The sequence below is a fragment of the Electrophorus electricus genome, chromosome 4 (assembly GCF_013358815.1).
Source record: "Electrophorus electricus isolate fEleEle1 chromosome 4, fEleEle1.pri, whole genome shotgun sequence".
NCBI classification, from domain to species: Eukaryota; Metazoa; Chordata; class Actinopteri; order Gymnotiformes; family Gymnotidae; genus Electrophorus; species Electrophorus electricus.
The window spans coordinates 6,202,794-6,221,476 of NC_049538.1; the positions used below are offsets into that span (position 1 = coordinate 6,202,794).

The window sequence follows — 18,683 nt, forward strand, 5'->3', positions numbered from 1 at the left end:
AAAAGACACTCACCAGCAGACTCTTGCAAGAGAAAAACACTTTTACTAAATACATTTACACAAGTTTGACAGCCATTTTATGAGCTTTATTTGAAATATTACAACATATAAAAACTAGAATAGAATTTTTTCCACTGTGAAGAGGAGATTGCAAATACACGGTTAAAAATCACATTTATAAATTGCTAAAACGTCACTTTCAATGGCACTGCACAGAACGTCCGTAGAGAAGCCACCATTGTGGCAAGACTCGAACACCAGCTTATGGGTTAATGAAATGGGCTGACTAAGTGGATGCGAGAAGAGCTCAAGTCACATCTGGAACTCGGAGTAGCTCTATTCACACACCTCCATTTTCTCCTGTTTCACGGGCTCTGAATGAAATGAGAAGAAATTCAAAGTCTAATTTATTTATATGGAACTTTTTAAAGCACCTTCACAGATCTCCAAATCCAAGCCCCCACTCAGCAAGGCAAAGGTGCAGGTGGCAAGGAAAAACTCCAAGAGCATGAGGAAGCAAGCAAGACTCAAAAGGGGGGTGGTTCGCACACAACCTCCTGTGACCTCAGGACCATCAGTACTTGAAGTCCTCACCTCTTGCGTTCTCCCTTATCTTCTCCTGGACACATTTTTTGATTTCAAGTCCGATGGCTTTGGCAAGGGGTGGAGGTACTGCATTCCCAACCTAGTACACAGTGGAAATCAAGTGGTGTGTACTTGCACATCACAAACAGCTAAACAAGCCTTGGTAGATAGTACAGCTGCTGATGAGGCAGAACGTAGACACTGGGTTTGAACATGAGCTACTACCGAACATGAACTACCTGTCGGTGTTTGTCCAGAATGTTGCCGAAAAAGCGGTAGGTGTCTGGGAAGCCTTGTGAGCGAGCACATTCCCGCACGCTGACCACACGGTGCTGCTCTGGGTGCAGCACACGGCCCTGAAACCAAGCTTCACACTTAGCAACACACTGTACCACAAAGCTGCGCTTTTGTGCCGTGTGTGGCAAATCACTTGACAAAGCGGCCACGTTTACACTTAAACTTGGTGTTAACCTAAGTCAGTCATATTTGTAAACCTCATGTACAGTAAGAACTTCACTACAACTTGGGTAATTTCACACAGCAGTGGAGGAATGTCCCAAGGTACCTGTTTGCCCATGGGCTCAGGGTTGGTAACAGTGGTACTGAAAAAGCCATCCCACTCCAGCCTGCCGTAGAGCCCAGCCCAGTGGTTGTGGCGGTTGCCCGTGTGAGGCAGACACCACGGGATCAACGTGTTGAACTGCCTGTCTGCTGGATCACAGGGCTTACCTAAGGCATCACCATAAAGGGAACCTGTTACCAACTCCACTTCAGTCTACACTAGAAATAAAATGGAATAAAAGCAGACATTTTCCCCTTGGGCATCTCAGTACCCTGTGAGATCAGCATAATCATTAACAGGCCAACAGGAGACTGACCTCCAGCACAGGCACACACTCCCCTCAGCGCCCCAGTGCCGCTGCGGCCGTTCTTCTTGTCTGAGTGGGTGTAACGGAGCTTCTTGGTGGTGGTCCCATCCCGCAGCCGAACCTCAATGTTGGGCAGGTCTCTCCAGTCGGAGCCCGGGGCCAGGGGGATGTGCCGCATGCGGCCTGCCACCAGGGCACTCATGTCCTGCAGGAGAGTGAAGCTCAGCACCGCATGGACACCAGAACAGCACATGAAAGACAAATCTAAGTGCTGCAAATTATTTTGAGGTCCCAGGATATTAAAACCTTTCAAACAGAAGCATTTACATAAGCAGGGAGCACTAGGACACTTAAAGGAAATGTCATAAGGAAAAGGTTTCTCTGGAAGCACTTTGGTGCATAAATCAGTGATCGCAAGCCAACTTAAAAATAAATCTTCAACTGGCTTAACAGGGGAGATGGTTGGATTCAGTTTGAGGTTTAAAAAAAAAAAAAAAAAAAACCCAAGCCAATACCAAATAAATAGTGTCCTTGTGTAAATTAGAATGCATCAAGAGATGTCGGTATTCAGTGCAGCATGAAGGCAGCACAAGGCAGTGTGACAGACCTTGCAGATGTGATCCCTGAGGATGGGCTGGTACTGAGAGCCTCGGATCTGCCTCTGGAACCAGGACTGTGGCTCTCCGTTGTAGGAGATCTCCAGAGCAGACGCACCATTCTGGATCTCCGGCAGGTCAGACATGGTGTCCCGAACCGTAATCGTGCGGTAGATGCCACCGTTTCCCCTGGAGCAGGGTTCAAACAAAATGAAATGCAGCACACTTGATCTGCAAATGAGTGCATAATCTGTCATACTCAGGCTGTTACCGTGTGACATTAGTGACGAATCTCTTGTCATCGACCACTACGCTGAGGGAGCACGCTCGAGGAGCGAAGACATGCAGAGGTTCAGGGTAGCGGGGGAGTGTCTCCCCTGGGGCAGCAGCCAAGATGATTGCCCTGCGCCGGGTCTGGGCCACTCCATACTGCCCTGCCTACAAGCATCAGAACACGGGATGAGTGTGTGTCACACACGCTGGAAGATCACCACCACATAGCAGAAACGGGAGGCTCACTTGAAGTACGCCAAACGTGCACTGGTATCCCATGCGCACAAGGCAGCGCAGGGTGAGCTTTAAGACCATGGAGCGCTTGAAAGACACAAAGTTCCTGACGTTTTCCAGCAGGAAGAACTTTGGCCTGTAGTAGTCACAGTAACTGAAAACAGGGAAGAAAGACCAAGTGAACACAGCAGCACACCACCTGCTAGAGCTGGAGATGACCAGTCTGCACGATATATCACTCATATGATACTGTCTTTACCGCACGGATACTGCAGATGATTTAAAATAATTCTTAGCCTACTGTGAACATCCTGAGCAATAAACTTTCTGAATGAGTTTTGATCCACCGATTCACATGATTCAATTCAAGGGCTCTCTAATGTACTGTAGGCCAGTTTGTTGTTTCAGCAATTGTATAATAAATGGTTATCTCCCAGTCTCTTAATTTGAATACAACCAGTGGGGGGGGGGGAATTATTGCATTCCATGCAACATACAAAAAGAACTGCAGATACAAATAGGATTTTAGAAATATTGCCCACATGCTACTACAAATGTTAGTCTAGCCAAAATGTTTTTTTTTTTTTTTTTTTTTTTTTTTTTCAGGGAATAAAGTCAGGCACATTACCAAATACAATGTTGAGCAACACTGCCTTGTTATAAAAAGACTAAGATCCTCATTCATACCCTTGAGGAACAATAAAAGTCCCCAAAATCCTGTCTGTAATCATCTTTGTCCAGATCTCCCCTCTCTGCATCAGAATCCTCTCCATACCCAGGAAAAGTAAATCTGAGGGAACGCTTGCTTAATTCAAAATGACCAAAGTAAAGCAAATAAATAATAAAAAAAAAAGTAAAAAAAAAAAAAAAAAAAAAAAAAAAAAAAGTCATCTTGTCCATGAATTGCACTCATGTTCAAATATTGTAGCCCACAGAGCGCGTCTAGTTTTACCAACATACAGGAAGTCATGGACAAATAATATTAACATGTAAATCTACAAGTTATGAATTGTTCAATATACACGTTTTCAAATTTTGAGGGTGTACACAGGTGTGAGAAGAGTACCCTCTATAGGGCCTTACGCATCATTACCAACACATCACCTTTATCTCCAGGCTTTTTGTCTTTACATAGGTCTTGAGCTTGCTTTTCAGCAGGTTTCAAATTAAACTGTACATAAATTTATAGCTTTTCAAAATGTACATCTTTCTACATATCTACAGTAGGTTTCAATGGAAACTATAGGACAAAATGTACTTAGGCTTATTGTTGTTGACCATGTACAAGAGGCGGAGATTGTCTTCTGAGTGATCTGAAAAACGTAAAAAGTTTAATCTTTGTGACAAATGGATCAGTAATCTGTAAAGGAACAAAAACTCCAACCTTTATTCAAAAGGTTAACTTCACTAGGATGAAAATCCTGACCAGTAAGATTGAACAAAAGGTCTTTGGATAATCTACCTTCTTCCTGGTGAACCCTCATACCCCTCTTTCAGACACCCTATCCCACACACTGCTACAAATATCAAAGTGTAGCCAAAATGTTTATTCCATGAAATGGAGTACTCAAATGACTCCTTTTAAAAACCAAAACAAAATTGCCCACACCTGTGTAAGTAGTGCCAAGTGACTAAACAGTCAGAAATAAAATGGATCAAACATCCAGACTGTTCATGGCAAAAAGCTGAAACGATTGCTCGATTTGTCTGGCCTTTTAAAATTCCATTTCATAACAAACATATTGGCTAGACTTTGACATTTGTAGCAGTGTGCAGGAAATATTTCTTCAATCCTATTTATAAAATACAACCAGGAAATTATATGCAGTATAAAAAAAAACAAAACAAACAAGGGGAGGGAAAAAAAACAAAACCAAAATACACAAAACAGCAGCTTCTAGAAACTAAAGTGTATTTTGCAATAGCAGGAACTTGGCCCTCAAACCTAAATGTATTGTAAACTGAATGGATCCGTACCAGATTACTTCAGGACACACTCGCCAAGAGAGTTCAAGAGGTGATTAGTATCAAGGGAGGTCACAGTAAATATTGACTTTTGCCTGTAGAAGCCATTTTGATCTGAGAATTGTACACATAGTGCCTGTATGTATCTCAATAAAAAGAGACTGAGACATGGTATACTACTGCTAAAACAACAAATCTAACGGTGGCCCAAGACCTTTGCACAGTACCATATTATTAATGAAAAACCAGCACTCTAATCGCCGTTTTCTAGCTGTACAACGCAGACAAGGCTGTGGTCATACAGCAAGGCTCACGCCCCTGCTGTACTGACCTCAGGTAAGACACCACCAGGGAGTTCTTGAACTTGGAGTAGGTGCGCGAGTTGAAGCGGTTCATGCCGCTGAAGCCTTGGCAGGGCGGCCCTCCGCACAGCATCTCCACGTCGCCCTTCTGCGGGAGTCTCTGGCCGAGTGAGTTGGTCTTCTCCCCGGCCATGACCAGCTTTAGGAGCACGTTGCAGTCCTCCGTGAACACCGTGGTGCCCGGGTTGTTCAGCCGGAATGCTTGTGCTGCAGGATCCCACATCTCAATAGCCCAGTGGGTCTCAGAGATTCCTGGGAGCAAGGGAAGAGAGATGGCAACATATTAAATGCTGCCATCTTCACAGGGGAGCTGGGTGGTTTCCCTGTTTAGAAAGCACTTGTTAAGCTTTGCTGGCTTACTGGCCAGGTTGTCTCACCCACAGCCACCCACCCACTTGATTAACAGACTGAAGATTCTACACAAGAGGAAGCCATTAAAACTCAAGTTAGGCATCACAGTCATCACTTCATTTTTGCCATTTATCAGATGGTCTTATCCAAAGTGGTTTACAAAAGTGTCTCAGGATCTACTCAGAACGCATTCAACCCAGTACAGTAAGTTAGAGTTCAATATACTGTTGAACTAGAAAACTTCAAATACAGGAATCAGTGCTGATACCTAGAAGTGCAAAGTAAGCATAAGCATCAGACAACGATAAGTACTATAGTTTACTCTACATAAGTGCAGAATCAGTGGTCATCTAAATATTCCAAAAATGTGTCTGTGATTGAAGACTGCAAGGGACTCTGCTGTCCTGACAGCCAGTGGAAGCTTGTTCCACCATGTGGGAGCCAGGACAGTGTCGATCCATGTCTTCAATGAGACTTTAAGCAAGGTGTTTCAAGCCAAGCCGTAATTGAGGTTCAAAGTACTTGAAGTACGGATCGGGCGTTGACCACTGTCATCATGTATGGAGGGGCTGGTCCATGTTCGGATTTGTATGTGAGCATCAGGGTTTTAAAACAGATGTGGGCAACTACTGGAAGGCAATGAAGGGACCTCAACAGTGGAGCAACATGAATGAGCTTCAGAAGACTGAAGGCAAGTCGTGCTGCTGCATTCTGCATCAGTTGTAAAGGCCAGTTGGCCCGCATAGGAAATCCAGCAGGTAGCGAGTTGCAGTAGTCTAGTGATGACAAGTGACTGCACCTGGGTAGCTTCCTGTGACAAAGGGCCAAATCCTTCATATGTTACAAAGGAGATGTCTGCAAGACCAGGTCAGGTTTAAAATACGTGTTGTCCAAAGCCTGGTTTTGCTGGAGGTGAGCTTCAAGTGGTGGGCTGTCATCCATGAAGCAAATGTCATTCAAGAAAGCTGACATAGCTGGAAACCTGAGTGTCAGAGGGTGGGAAAGAAGGAAATTATTTTGATGTCATCGGCATAGCGGTGGTAGGAGAAGCCATGAAAAAATATCACCAAGAGAGTGAGTATACAAAAGAGAAGGGGGCTTAGCATGGAGTACTGGGGGACACCAGGGGAGAGTCTACTTAGGTAGGATGTGGATCCTCTCCATGGTACCAGATGGTTCCAGTCTGATCTGAGACTGGTCCTACTTCCATATGGAGCCAGTCACATCAAGGCAGGAGAGAACAGAGGAGGAGCAGGATGTGGTTTACTGTGGCAAACACTGCTGAAAAGGTCCAGAAGAATCAAAATCGATGACAGTTCGGAAACAAAGTTTCTCCATCACTGCTATGAGGGCAGTTTTTGTTGAATGTCCCCAATCAGTCTGGCTACACAATGGCTCGTGGAGCTGATTCTGCATGAGGAAGAGACAATTAATTGTAGACTGATCATTCAAGAACTTTTGAGAAGAAAAAAGTGATACCAGTCTATAATTGCTTATTTTGGAGCTGAGGAGTGTGGCCATTAAAATTGGTACCATGCTTGCAGTCTTGCAAAGGATAAGTAGTTGTTGATAGAGATTAATGGAAGCAGATCTTTTGAAATTGAATGGAACACAGTGAAAGGAATGGGATATGTAGATGAAGTCAGGGGTTGAAGGATTTTGTCTGAGGAGAGATGAGAAAAAGAAGCCAGAGAGATGAATGTATGGGAAGAGTGAGAACAATGATAATGATAAAGGACCAGTGGATTGCTGCAACCTTCTCAAAATGTGGTGATGAAATCCTCAGGAGTAAGAGATGAGGGAGGAGGAAGGGGAACGTTTTTTTTTAAATCCTAACACAGATTTGCAGCGTTTACTTCAAGTTTTCCTCTGTAGGATGACTTTGCAGATTTCACTTCGTGAAAATGGAATGGAGCGACTGGTGTTAACTGAGGTCTGAATCCAAAGGAGTTAATCCTCCACCTCTCTGCAGTTCTAGTCCTCTGTGGCAACAGTACTTCCTTTAGCTAGGGGGCAGATCTTGCAAGTGTGGAGGAGAGGGCAGAAGATGACGAGGACAGTGTAGAAAGGAAAGCATTAGTAACTATCCAGGGCGAGGGAGGGTAGAAAATATAATAGAAGCAAGGGAGGAGAGAGTGATGGAGCACAGACTGCAACAGAAGTAGGAAAAATGAGGGGGAGGTGTGGATAGAAAGTGTAGGGAGAGAGAGGACAAAGTGATTGAGGGGTGGAGGGGACCTGTCTTCAAACCGCTGGGATGGCACTTAGAGATGCTAATGTTTTCCACTGAAGTCATCTGGATGGCACTGAAAGTGTCCCTTTTCCCCAGTGTTGCTGTTTCAACACTGCATGGGCGATGAAGGCCAATGACAAGGAGACGACCAAGCCTCTCGGACCGAGAATGGATCTTTGGAGCAGGCTTGGTTAGACACTCACAGGCCTTTGAGGGCAGACCTTTGGATTCTTTGCCGGCTGCACAATGGAACTCCAGTCTTAATTAGCAGTGCCAGGAGTTTGCTTGATATAGGCTATGAACAAATACAGACAAACACAAACTAATGATAAACCAACAACAACAAAAATAAATTAAAAAAAAACAAAGCAATAAATAAATCAACCAAGATAAGATTAGAGTCTTTCTAACCACTTAGCAAGAGGATACTGACTTGGTTATAAAGAAAAAGCCAAGTCTGATCCCACCCCCCTCACAGAAGCTTTTTGGTAAAAAGCTTCACATCAAATGGCCTGTGTGTCACCCTTGTTCAATCAGTGGACGGCAACCCTATTTCTGGAGCTCCACCTTCTTGCATTGTAACCAAGATCTGCTCCAGGCAAAGCAAAGGTTCTGAGGAAGCACTGGTTAACAGGACCAGGTATGAGAGTTCAACTCTGTAGTAGCCATGCTGGCGATCAAGGGCATAAACACTTACCTGCTTGGTGGAAGCCCTCAGACAGACCACCACAGCCAGAAAAGACATCCAGCGTACGGAGATTCGAGACTTTCAGCTCCTGAGGCTCCTGAACTTCCTGAGAGGGAGCTTTACCTTTTCCTTTACCTGTTTGTGTGTGTGTGTGTGTGTGTGTGTGTGTGTGTGTGAGATAGTAAGAGAGAGAGATGGATATATATATATATAAAAAAAGCAGAACTAGGCCAACCCATTTTCGCATAAATATGGTAAGACAAAAATACAATATCAAACCAACGAATCAGCACACACTACCTTTCCCCTTGCCTTTCCCTTTCCCCTTGTGCACCACAGAGCGGGCGTGGTTCGGCGGATCTTCAAAACTCTTGGACTTCGAGTTGTAGGCCTGTGGTGATCAACAGTCCTGTGAGCACTACTGACAGTGCTCAGAGGTACAGCTGTCGCAAGCCAACCTCTGCTGTGATTTTACCTCTAGGAAGTAGAAGCGATCAGGTCCACTGCTGGAGTACTCCTGCACACTTTCCGCCAGGTCCTCTCCATACTCCACCCGGCAACGGCCCAGCACGTCCACCATGCTCACGGTCACCTCCTCGTCGCTCCAGTAAAGCTGGTTTATATCAGTGTGGTAGCCTGCCTTTGGCCCTTTGTGAGTATTCTCTGGTCTGGGAGGAAAGTGGGGTGTGTGTATATAAGAACGACTAATCCCTCAATCACGAGTAAAAATGTCCCCCCTCTAGAAAAGCGGAAATCTGTGCATCAGTGGAAGCCTTTGATCCTCGTATTTCACCTGTAGAACTTGTAAAGCCGCAGCTTAACGTCAGACGTGTCCGGCTTGCTGTTGCTGCGCTTGTTGCAGAAAATCTCCTTGATGCGGCCGACGCGGAACGGTTCCGGGGCGTCCAGGTTGGAGCCTTTGATGTAATCTGAGGATTTACGGTAGTATTCCGGGTACAGCTCCTCATCCACATCCTCTTTCCGATGAGGGCGCTTCACTGGGCTTGCAGCCTTCACCCTGGGAAAAGACAGAGAAAGTAATGGAACACAAAAATTTTAATTCAGTTTTGCATTAAAAAAACAAAACAAAACCACAACATACACGCAAACTTGTTCAACAGTGAACATGACAGATTGTTCCCTCAATGGTGAGAAGTCTATAAACATGTGTATTTGGCTTTTGAACTGACAAGTTCGATTAACCCATTGCCCAAACCAATCCACTGCTTCATACGTCATTCTTACCCAAAATTGAAGGCTTCAGGAGGCAGGTAGACACTGTCTCCCACCCTGTACTGCACCCCCTTCAGGCAAGCCAGGGAATAGAACACTTTACTGTCACTCTCCTCGTCCTCTAGAACGTCGAGAGCACGAGGCGTTTCCTGCTGCGTTTGATCATCCTTCCTGGTGCAGCTGGCACAAAACCTTCACAAACAGGGCAACAGCTCTTGTAGCTGTACAACTTATGGAGGGTGGCTCCAATTCAAGACCCTGGAGATCTGTTCTACTCACTTGTATTTGCAGTCTTCATCGGGTATGACCTTGGGAGGCGTTTCAAACCGGGCAAATTCTCCTTCGTACCACAACTGATAAAAGAAGCTTTTGCCGTCATCCTCAATGACCTTCATGTCATCATCTAGGCCACCCTGAGAAGGTGAAGTGAATTTTCTTTAAACTTACATTTATACTTAATTGACTGCATAAAACCACTAAAAGGCATTTAGTTTGGTTGCACAATTTAAACAAAACATTACTGTGATTGCGTTTCATCTTCCAATATATTCAAATAATTTGTATTAACACAGCTTGGGCTAAATATTGACCTGCATTATTGTGATGAATGGACAAACAAGGACTTCAAAAACAGTGACTGGGATCTTCAGAATACTGGGTTGGATTAACCAATTACATGGTGTGCACACGTGTGTACACGCTCCATTACATCATTATCACCACTGCAAAGGCAAGTCAGTGGCCATGAGCAAATGGCTGGGACGTTAAAGGCGTCGCACCTCCATGAACCAGTCGTCCGAGGGAGCCTTGTAAAGCACGTTGACTTTGCCGTGTACAAAGCTCAGCTGCATGTCCTCACACTCGTCCACGAGGAAGAGCTCCAGCGGGTCGGAAGACTCGCCCAGAACTGTGTCCGTGCCCCGCACAAACCAGTGTGCGTGAAACATCTTCGCATCTTCCTCCCATAAAGCTGTGATCCTGGAAATCAAACGGGTGCGTTTTCAAGCAATAACAAACATATGATGTTGAATGTCAAACCTGCAGAAGACAAGGAGCAGTGTGGGGTATCTGGTGTACACTTTAAATCTCAAACACTTTTTAAAATCCCCATGTTACCTGGCCAGGTAGAGTGGATGGGAGGGGTCATCTGGGCTGACAGACACACAGTCTCCAACCTCAAGCACTTCATTCCCCACACGCACCTTCATGTAATAGGCCCTTTTCCCTTCATTCTTAAAAGGACAACAGAGGCGACGAGGTGGCCACACATTAAAAATAAGTAGTACAACTACACCAACCAATAAATAAAAGTAACATCCAATTATCATCAGATGAATAAAAATAGTAACTTCTCTACATATGGCCTCGAAATTTTCACTCTCAAATGTGAACTTGGTCAAATGTGTCAAAGTCAGCTACGGTAAACATACCCTAATGGGCTCTCCCACCCACGTGATCGTATTCTTCGTCTGCTTCTTCTTGGCCTGAGACATCTTTTTCGATGCATCTTTAAGGAGGGGCATAACATCTTCCTCATCAATGTTCTCATCATCCTCTGCTTCCTTTACTGCCATGTTGGGACATCTGGGTAAAACACAAAATGTCCACTTAGTTTTGCTTACCAGTAGTGGTTTCAGTGGTGGGAATAAACCTATGAGCAAACCAAAGGCCACTCATTTGCCAATGAAGCCAAAAAGGGACTTCCTATGCTCACTCCCTACAACAGATGGCAGCATGGTCAATGAAAATCAGGTCTGGTGTTCATTACTATTACTCACGCAGCAAACATGCCGACTTCACAATGAGATCATGAGACCACAGAGTTTCCAGAACAAAAGAGCAATGATGGGGCCGGGGCATGGGAGAGAACATAAGGCTCTAGGTGGACTGGTTAAACACCATTACGGGAACAAGCATGGCAGCCTCCCCCAGTTTTATTACTGAAGTCTGAAGGCTCACAACCCTGGGGTCCTCTCTGCTAAACTGAATTTCCTGGGTTGGAATTGGCAAAACCTAATCAGAGAAACTGTGCAGGGGGAGGAAAAAAAAAAAAAAAATTAAAATATTTTAAACAACCGAGCAAGAAATCATATATATCCAAAATTATACCATATCCACTACTCATTTTAAAACATGTGGTCAATCCTGGGTCTTTTGCTGTACAGAACAGGCTTATGGCTTAAAAGGCAAGTTACTCAGAATGGTTTGGGTTAATGTGACTCAGCAGCAACAAAACATTTTGTGAATTACACCCACAATGATGAGAATACCAGTCAACAGAATCTTGTCAAAACATGCCATCTCTGGTATACATTAACTGTAGGTCCCAGTGTTGGACTCTGGACTTGTGCCACACTCGTGGTCTCAGAGCAGAACAGTGTCCAGAGTACTTCCTCTGCTAAAGCGATTCACTGGAATTGTAGCTATTGACGCAGTAAGACTCAATGTGGCTGGATGGGCGTATACCTCCTCTTCTGACAGGCCTGCTTGCTGCGGCCGCTGCCTCCGAATTTGATCATGTCTTTACAGGCAGAACACTTGCCGCAGTCAGGGGCTTGACATACCTGGGAAAACAAAACATCAAAACCACAGTCTCATTTAAAAGATGTAGGGATTTTCCAGAGGAAACTCCATTCAGGGGGGAGAAAAATTTATCAGCCAGCTCTCTCTGTGCCACAGAGTGCAGTTTACAAAAAGCACTCGGGCACTCCAGCTGATCTCCCACACAATAGTGTGAGACCAACACAGTCTTTAACACATCACCCAATGAAAAATGTGCTCGAGTGAAGGATTAGGCTTTGTCTGTGTCGAATTCAGTCCTTATTAAACCAAGCACTTTCTAATATGTCTGAAAAACCTACTCCATTGTTTGCAGAGAATAAAGCATATTATACCACAACCCAGAACAAAATGTTAGACATTTCCTAGATGGCCTTTATCTTTTGAGGCTTTCCATATTCAGTCTTCTTGGTGTTTGTAAAGATTACTGTGGAAAAGGAACTGAAGAAATGAGATCTGCATTACAGAGACTGTGTTGGAACAGAATAGCTACTGATTAGTTTTCTTCATCTAACATTACAGTCCTGCTTTTTTCACAACTGAAATTCTGAAAAACCTTTTTTCATTTTTCTCTGGCAGCTCTGGGAAGTCTGGGACAAGAATTGAGTTTTGGAGTACCCTACTCACCTCACAGACCCCACAGCGCTGTCTCTTAACTCCACCTCCCTCCTTGTTGTTCTGGTCTATCTGGTCAGAGAAAAAGGCGTCGAAAATCTGATACACCAGTTTAGTAGTGGTGGCTTTGGTCGGACCCTTGATGTCCTTCTCGATTTTCGTAGGATGCCGGATGGCCTGCCTCCGGGCCGCACGCCTGAAATCGGGAGGAGAGGAAAAAGCAGAGCGGACAGGGGGTGAAGCACACGCAGCAGTCGTCTGGCTGGCGAGACGGAGAGGGCACTAGCAGCCAAGCTGAGATGGAGCCATGCAGCTGATCAGTGTGGGAGTGAAGAGGTGAGCGTACGAACACGGAGCGCCTCAGGGCAGGGGGACGTAGGCTGCGCTTTACACAGGCCATGTGCGGTTCTGCTCTGTCGCCAAAGGTGACAGAGGGGTGATTAGGGGGCCCTTTTGGTGCATTTGAACAAAAACAGGCACTGCAGATATTTTAAAAGGTACTGAATGGTCCAATTACTGTATACACTGAAACCTGCACCAAAAGTGGACTTCTGAAAAGTTTCCAAAAAACTCCTGAGGCTGATTGTTGGTACTTCACTGCCAATAGGGGGTGGGGACTTAAACAAGAAATCTGGATGCAGTAATAATCCATTACGATCAGTGCAGTACAGCTACATCACCCATCCCTTACAGCCACTGATGAAGGCTGGCGTCAACACCGCTCTCTGCCATCAGGCACCAGTCGCGAAAACACGAGGACCACAAGCACTCCAGACGTGAATCGGGCGTTACCTACCAGTACAGCAGCATGCTGCATTAGGGAATGCCAGAGGAGCATTAGACATGAACACAGCACAAGCAGCAGCACCCACCAGCATTTGTTCAACAGTGCCCCACCCACCCAGGCAAATGAGGTACATCATCCCCCCCCTTGAAGTTAAAGCACTGAGCACAATTAAAGACTCGCTTGAACCATGAGCTGAGGACAGAATAAGCCAGGAGCCACTCTGACTGGAGAGCCCCAACTAAACAGTTAAAATGTTTTAGAAATAGCACGACCATTTCAAGCCCAAACTACATGAGGAAGAACAATATTAGATGCTACTCAGTTTATACTGTACACGGGTAGATTGGAAGCAACATGCATCGACAGTTAGAACAAGCTTTTAAAAATGTATTTGGCACCGGATTTGTAACCAATCTATAGTACTGCCGCAATTACTGTTTGAATGATTTAGGTTGGCTAGTGGCACTGAAAAGCCAGTTTATAACAAGACACAATAAGTGGCTCTTTCTGCAATCACCATTTCCCTTTTTTGCTGAAAAACGCGGGCCTGTAAGTTTGCCAAACATGTCAGCCAAAAATGTTTCAAAGACTGATTGGTGCTAAAGATTGTTAACAAAGCATGGACTTTTCCCCAGAAGTCTCACACAAGAACCAGGAAAAAAAAAAGTGATGTGTTACGAGAAAGTAACAGTAAGAGTTTCAGATGTCTGAGTGGCCAAATAGTCTCATACATTGTATGTGCCAAACAGTTTCAGAATAACTAAACTTGGTGCACCATACTAAGCAATATCAGGAGTAAAAAATTAGAAGTGAGACATTTTGGGCCTGACAGTTGTTTTGAGACAAAACCAGCCAGCTATTCGAGCCCCATCTGGCCGTACCACTCAGACGTAGACAGTTATGGTAGCCTGCTGGAAAGCGAGTCACTGCACCCATAGCAACCAGCCTGCAGAGGAAGGTCCCGGCCCAGTGCTGGGAGTCCTCCAGGGCTCTGTGCCTACCTTTTGCCCAGGGTGACTCCAGCCAGCTTAATGAGATCTCTCATGCACGGGGTAACAATGATGGGCTGCTCGTCCGAGTCCCCGGCCTCATCGTAGCTTTCCACCTGCTCCACCACGAACTGAGCATGGCGAAGAAGGGTGTCCTCAGTGAACCGATTGAAGTTCAGGCCAGCAGGGGGCACTGTGGTCTGAGAAAGGTAACAGACAGGCAGTTACTTTCCTATGCAATTAAAAAAAAAAAAAAAAAAGGTAAGAGTCATGCACCGATGATTGCTGCCTTTGTCACCCATGGCTGCTAAACATGAGTTGGTTTAGAACTGCTGCTCAGATTAAAGCAGAGATAGGTTTAACATCAATTACCCAAAGAAAGCCTTAAAAAAGGGATGTCTGGTTTAGCTGACCAGTGCAGTGTTTGGTCTGTTGACAGCAGTACAGAATAAGTAGGAAGCAGTTATCATTAAAATAAACAACAAAAAAACAAAACAAACCACACCACAACCTCCCTGTCAAAACTATGTACACAAAAGACCAATAAGAACCTACAGTTCAATACATATGTGAATCCATCCACACCCTTTAAAGTGTTGAAGCTTTAAGTGTTAATACACTCACCTCAATTTTGTTAAGCAGATCTTCATATGTAGCGTCAGGGTTTTTCTGAAGAAACTCCACCACAATCTTGCTCATGTAGATCTTCTCCTGCATCAGTGCAAAGATGCGCGAGTATTCCTCACTCGGCTCCATGAGGATATAGTCAGCAAAGGCTGCAAAGTCGTGGATGAGAAACGTGGCGTGCTGAAGGAAAAACGTTGCGTGGCCTTCCTGAAGGTCAAACCATAAATGTGACAAGTGCTACCTGTGGTGAAGCCAATTAGAGCTTTCTCTCCGCCATCAAAACCGGTGATCCACCACGCATTGATGGGTCCCAGCTTTTTAGCAGGGACACCACCTTGAAGAAGCAAAAAAGACCAGATAATTTAAGAGAGCCATCACTAAAGCGAGCAGATTAGTTTCACACAAACATTTTGTATGGTAGGAAACTCTAAACATACCATCCATGCAAGGGTTGTCATCATAGATTGGCTTGACTGCACAACTGAAGTACAATTCTACATTCTTCTCTATGAGTCCAGAATCAAAAGGACAAAGGTGTCCACGTTTGTCATACACGCTGAAAGATTAAAGAGAAATATACTTACACACCCATCCAGTTTAGGAGTCACAGCCCCAAGTGGCCCCATCACCATGGGAATAGAGCACATTTCAATCTGTCCTAGGGATTATAGGGTCACTTAGGCCTTTGACCCCTAAGATGGAGGGGTTGGTCCAACAGATACCAGGAATTACAACAACATCTAGGACTGCTTTTCTGGACTGAGGTTGGACAGCGAAATTACTCCCCACTCGGGGAGACAGGAAATGGTACGTGCGTGCATTGGATTAAAGATAAACTCTTCCCCTCCTACCTGAAGTTTGTAATCTTGTGTTGAGGCAGGTCTTCGTAGCTTTCAAACCCATCTTCATTTGAGTCAAACAAGGAAAGACGCTCATCCGTCAACATCTCTGGTTCGTCAAGCTACCAACAACACGTAAATAGGACATGACGCAAGTCAGTCATAACCAGCTGCATATCAGCAACATCTCCAATGCTACCAGCAACGCACAAGCAAGCATTTAGTCATGTGTTACATGTTGCTGGTACCTCGAAGAACCAGAAATGTCACACAAGTACAAATTTACAATAGTGGCTGAATGCATGAGTGTAAGAAATCAATCAAACCGCATGATTACACAGAAAGCTTCAATCAGTTTGTAGATCTTACAGATTTAAAGAGCAAAATAAAACATTACCGCATCATCAGGGTCTCCCTGGAAAAACTTAAGGTCAGAGTCATCCAGGTACTGCCTGCAATCTGGACACTTGGGTGGAGGTGTCTGAAATCGTAGAAAGGACGCAATATTAAAGTTTAAACACGCAAGCCAGTCAGTCACCAAACGTTGCATTGGTGAGTTATGAAATGAAGTTGACTGTCACCTTGGCTGTGTTCACAGATTTGTCCTTTTCGGCATTTGATATTTCAGTGTCAGGTCTGAGAAAGAGAGGACATGTGAAAAAGTAGCACAGAGCATGCATGCATATCTATCCATCCATCCATCCTTGGCACCGAGACCTCAACCGATTGAGTACTCTTAAATAACTTACTTCTCATCCACTTCCGTTTTAAGGCGTTTTTCTTCCCGAAGCTTTTAATAAAGTAAAATCAACACGAAAAAAAAAAAATCACACACGGTAAAGTGTAAATATTTTACGCTTTATTGACAGGCCGGATCTCAACACACGAAGAGAATAAATGCTTAAGTGCTGTGCTCACCTCCTCCGCATCAGCCTCCTCCAGTTTCTCTTCTGGACCTCCATTTGTGGCCTCTCCATTCACCTCCTCAGACTTGCGCTTGGGCCTGTAGCAGAAAGACCGGGCTTTGTACTTATGAGAACTCAGCAGAAAACCGCAGTCCTGAATCTACAACACTTAGCATCTCACCACAAATAACCATTAAGTAAAATACAACATGGTATTGCAGTTAAAGGTTATGCAATTATCTTTCCACCACAAATGAAAAATAAAGTTTGTTTCATTTTTAAAATGAAATCCCTCACAAATCTGGAAGCAAAGAATAGAAGGAAACGTGCTCTTACACTCTTGAGAACATTGACAGAATAGTGGGCTGCTTCCCAGAGTTCCGCGTGACCCTAGTACTGCCAGGAGATCCTGTGGGGTAGATCAGAAACATAACCTTGCATGTGAATCAAGTGGAACTGCATTCCTTTTGAACTTCAACGACAAGTGAACGAGCTTCAAAAGCCAGGCACGACACAGCTGCTGTCCTTTCCGTACTTTTGGGCTCCGAGTCGGCTTTGCCGCGTCTGCCTCCCCGGCCCTTCACCGCACCAGGCGACTTCACCGTGTGCCCTTCATCCTGAATTTCCACTTCTTCCTTTTCGCCATTATCCTCATGAGATCCGTTTTCAGAGAAGCCATTCGAATGCTTGTTCGGCTCCGCCCCATCGCTCTGATCTTCCTTGCCCAAAACCAGAGCTTTCTTCAGCACCGCCTTCACCTCTGATGTGTACACCTCCTAAAGAGAATGCAAGTGGTGAGCAAAGATGGTCCGGTCCCCCCCCCCCCTCCCTTTACTAAACCTAATAGATTATAACCACATACACACACACAAAAAAAAAGATGCTCACAGTGGAAAGTTCGGAGTTCTTTACTTTGGCCTCGAGGCTTTTGAGCTGGTCCCGAGTGTCAGCACGCAGGAAGTCCTGCAGTAACCTGAGCTGCTCCTTCACACATTCCTAGAGTGCACGACGCGTGTTCACGTGGAATTAGAATGGTAGCCAGAAACACGAGATTATAAAATTATATTACAACATCTTAGCCCGCCAGAGAAAAGTTTGACTTTCATATAAAGAGTGATGCATACCTCATCTGACAAACTTTCGCCTCCCTTTTCCAGCACCTTCAGTCTGGAAGTATAAATAATATAATCTTGAACTTGGAGGTCAGCTACCTAGCCAATGTCTTACTGTAACGCTAGCAAACTAGCTAACTAGGTTACAAAAGACATCTTATTACGATACAAAAGGCCATTTATTATCGTTATAAAGCCAAGAAAGAAGCACGACTTAATAGCAAAGGTAACTTAGGAAGCTAGGCAATTAATTTTTTGCCAAACATAATATGACCTGACATCACGAACACGCAAAGCTTTTAAACGAATAAGCACGGGTTATTAGCGACGCGTGCAATGATTTTAAAAGAAAACTAGAACCTTGCACATGTTTCAATTACACTCATGTGGGGAACTGTCACATGCAAGACAATAATACTAGCAGCCATTATTTGGCGCCAAATTCAGCCTGCTTGATGACAGTGGGCAAGGAAGTAAGCCATCTTAGCTTAGCAAAGCTAGCTATGCTACCATGTCACAGACCAAAACAACCACCCAGCTAGCCAGATCGCTAGCTAGCGCCCTAACGGACCAGCTATTTCAATTCAGGCTACGTCGCGGTGGTTTTGTAGCATGGGCAGAAAGGCACGTTGCTACGGGAATTTATTTGGAACGGAGTTGTCATTTCTCGCCGGCTTCTCAACTGCTAGCTACAATAACATCGGTACGCGTGTGACCTGCATATTAAGATGGGCTTAGCATTGGCTAACATAGCAACCTCCATGTTGACCATCACTAGAAACACCAAGACAAGTAGCATACCGTTTCTTGACATCCTCTGGCAAAGACAATGAGGTCCTGGTAGGCATTTCAAGTGTGAAT

The 18,683-nt window shown here is 44.7% G+C and overlaps 1 protein-coding gene across 2 annotated transcripts in view; it reads right to left on the reverse strand.

The window, feature by feature from the left end:
* Nucleotides 1-26: 26 nt before the first annotated feature.
* Nucleotides 27-18,683, reverse strand: part of dnmt1 (DNA (cytosine-5-)-methyltransferase 1) — an 18,866-nt gene continuing 209 nt past the window's right edge. The window contains exons 1-35 of one of the 2 annotated variants that reach the window (XM_035525281.1): nt 18,624-18,683; nt 17,835-17,877; nt 17,599-17,706; nt 17,246-17,486; nt 17,047-17,119; nt 16,724-16,808; nt 16,555-16,595; nt 16,387-16,441; nt 16,203-16,286; nt 15,818-15,927; nt 15,404-15,522; nt 15,208-15,300; nt 14,964-15,115; nt 14,352-14,539; nt 13,360-13,374; nt 12,576-12,759; nt 11,856-11,953; nt 10,820-10,973; nt 10,506-10,621; nt 10,169-10,367; nt 9,669-9,802; nt 9,402-9,581; nt 8,950-9,174; nt 8,632-8,824; nt 8,457-8,547; nt 8,166-8,291; nt 4,854-5,136; nt 2,570-2,711; nt 2,322-2,488; nt 2,062-2,239; nt 1,464-1,659; nt 1,151-1,314; nt 825-941; nt 595-685; nt 27-374 (exon numbers count right to left, since the gene is read on the reverse strand). The exon at nt 18,624-18,683 is cut by the window's right edge and continues 209 nt beyond it. In XM_035525281.1, coding sequence (XP_035381174.1) covers nt 337-374; nt 595-685; nt 825-941; nt 1,151-1,314; nt 1,464-1,659; nt 2,062-2,239; nt 2,322-2,488; nt 2,570-2,711; nt 4,854-5,136; nt 8,166-8,291; nt 8,457-8,547; nt 8,632-8,824; nt 8,950-9,174; nt 9,402-9,581; nt 9,669-9,802; nt 10,169-10,367; nt 10,506-10,621; nt 10,820-10,973; nt 11,856-11,953; nt 12,576-12,759; nt 13,360-13,374; nt 14,352-14,539; nt 14,964-15,115; nt 15,208-15,300; nt 15,404-15,522; nt 15,818-15,927; nt 16,203-16,286; nt 16,387-16,441; nt 16,555-16,595; nt 16,724-16,808; nt 17,047-17,119; nt 17,246-17,486; nt 17,599-17,706; nt 17,835-17,877; nt 18,624-18,670 — 4,530 coding nt within the window. In that variant the 5' untranslated portion in view covers nt 18,671-18,683 and the 3' untranslated portion in view covers nt 27-336. The remainder of the gene's footprint in view (nt 375-594; nt 686-824; nt 942-1,150; nt 1,315-1,463; nt 1,660-2,061; nt 2,240-2,321; nt 2,489-2,569; nt 2,712-4,853; nt 5,137-8,165; nt 8,292-8,456; nt 8,548-8,631; nt 8,825-8,949; nt 9,175-9,401; nt 9,582-9,668; nt 9,803-10,168; nt 10,368-10,505; nt 10,622-10,819; nt 10,974-11,855; nt 11,954-12,575; nt 12,760-13,359; nt 13,375-14,351; nt 14,540-14,963; nt 15,116-15,207; nt 15,301-15,403; nt 15,523-15,817; nt 15,928-16,202; nt 16,287-16,386; nt 16,442-16,554; nt 16,596-16,723; nt 16,809-17,046; nt 17,120-17,245; nt 17,487-17,598; nt 17,707-17,834; nt 17,878-18,623) is intronic. The other variant, XM_027032640.2, reaches the window with a different exon arrangement.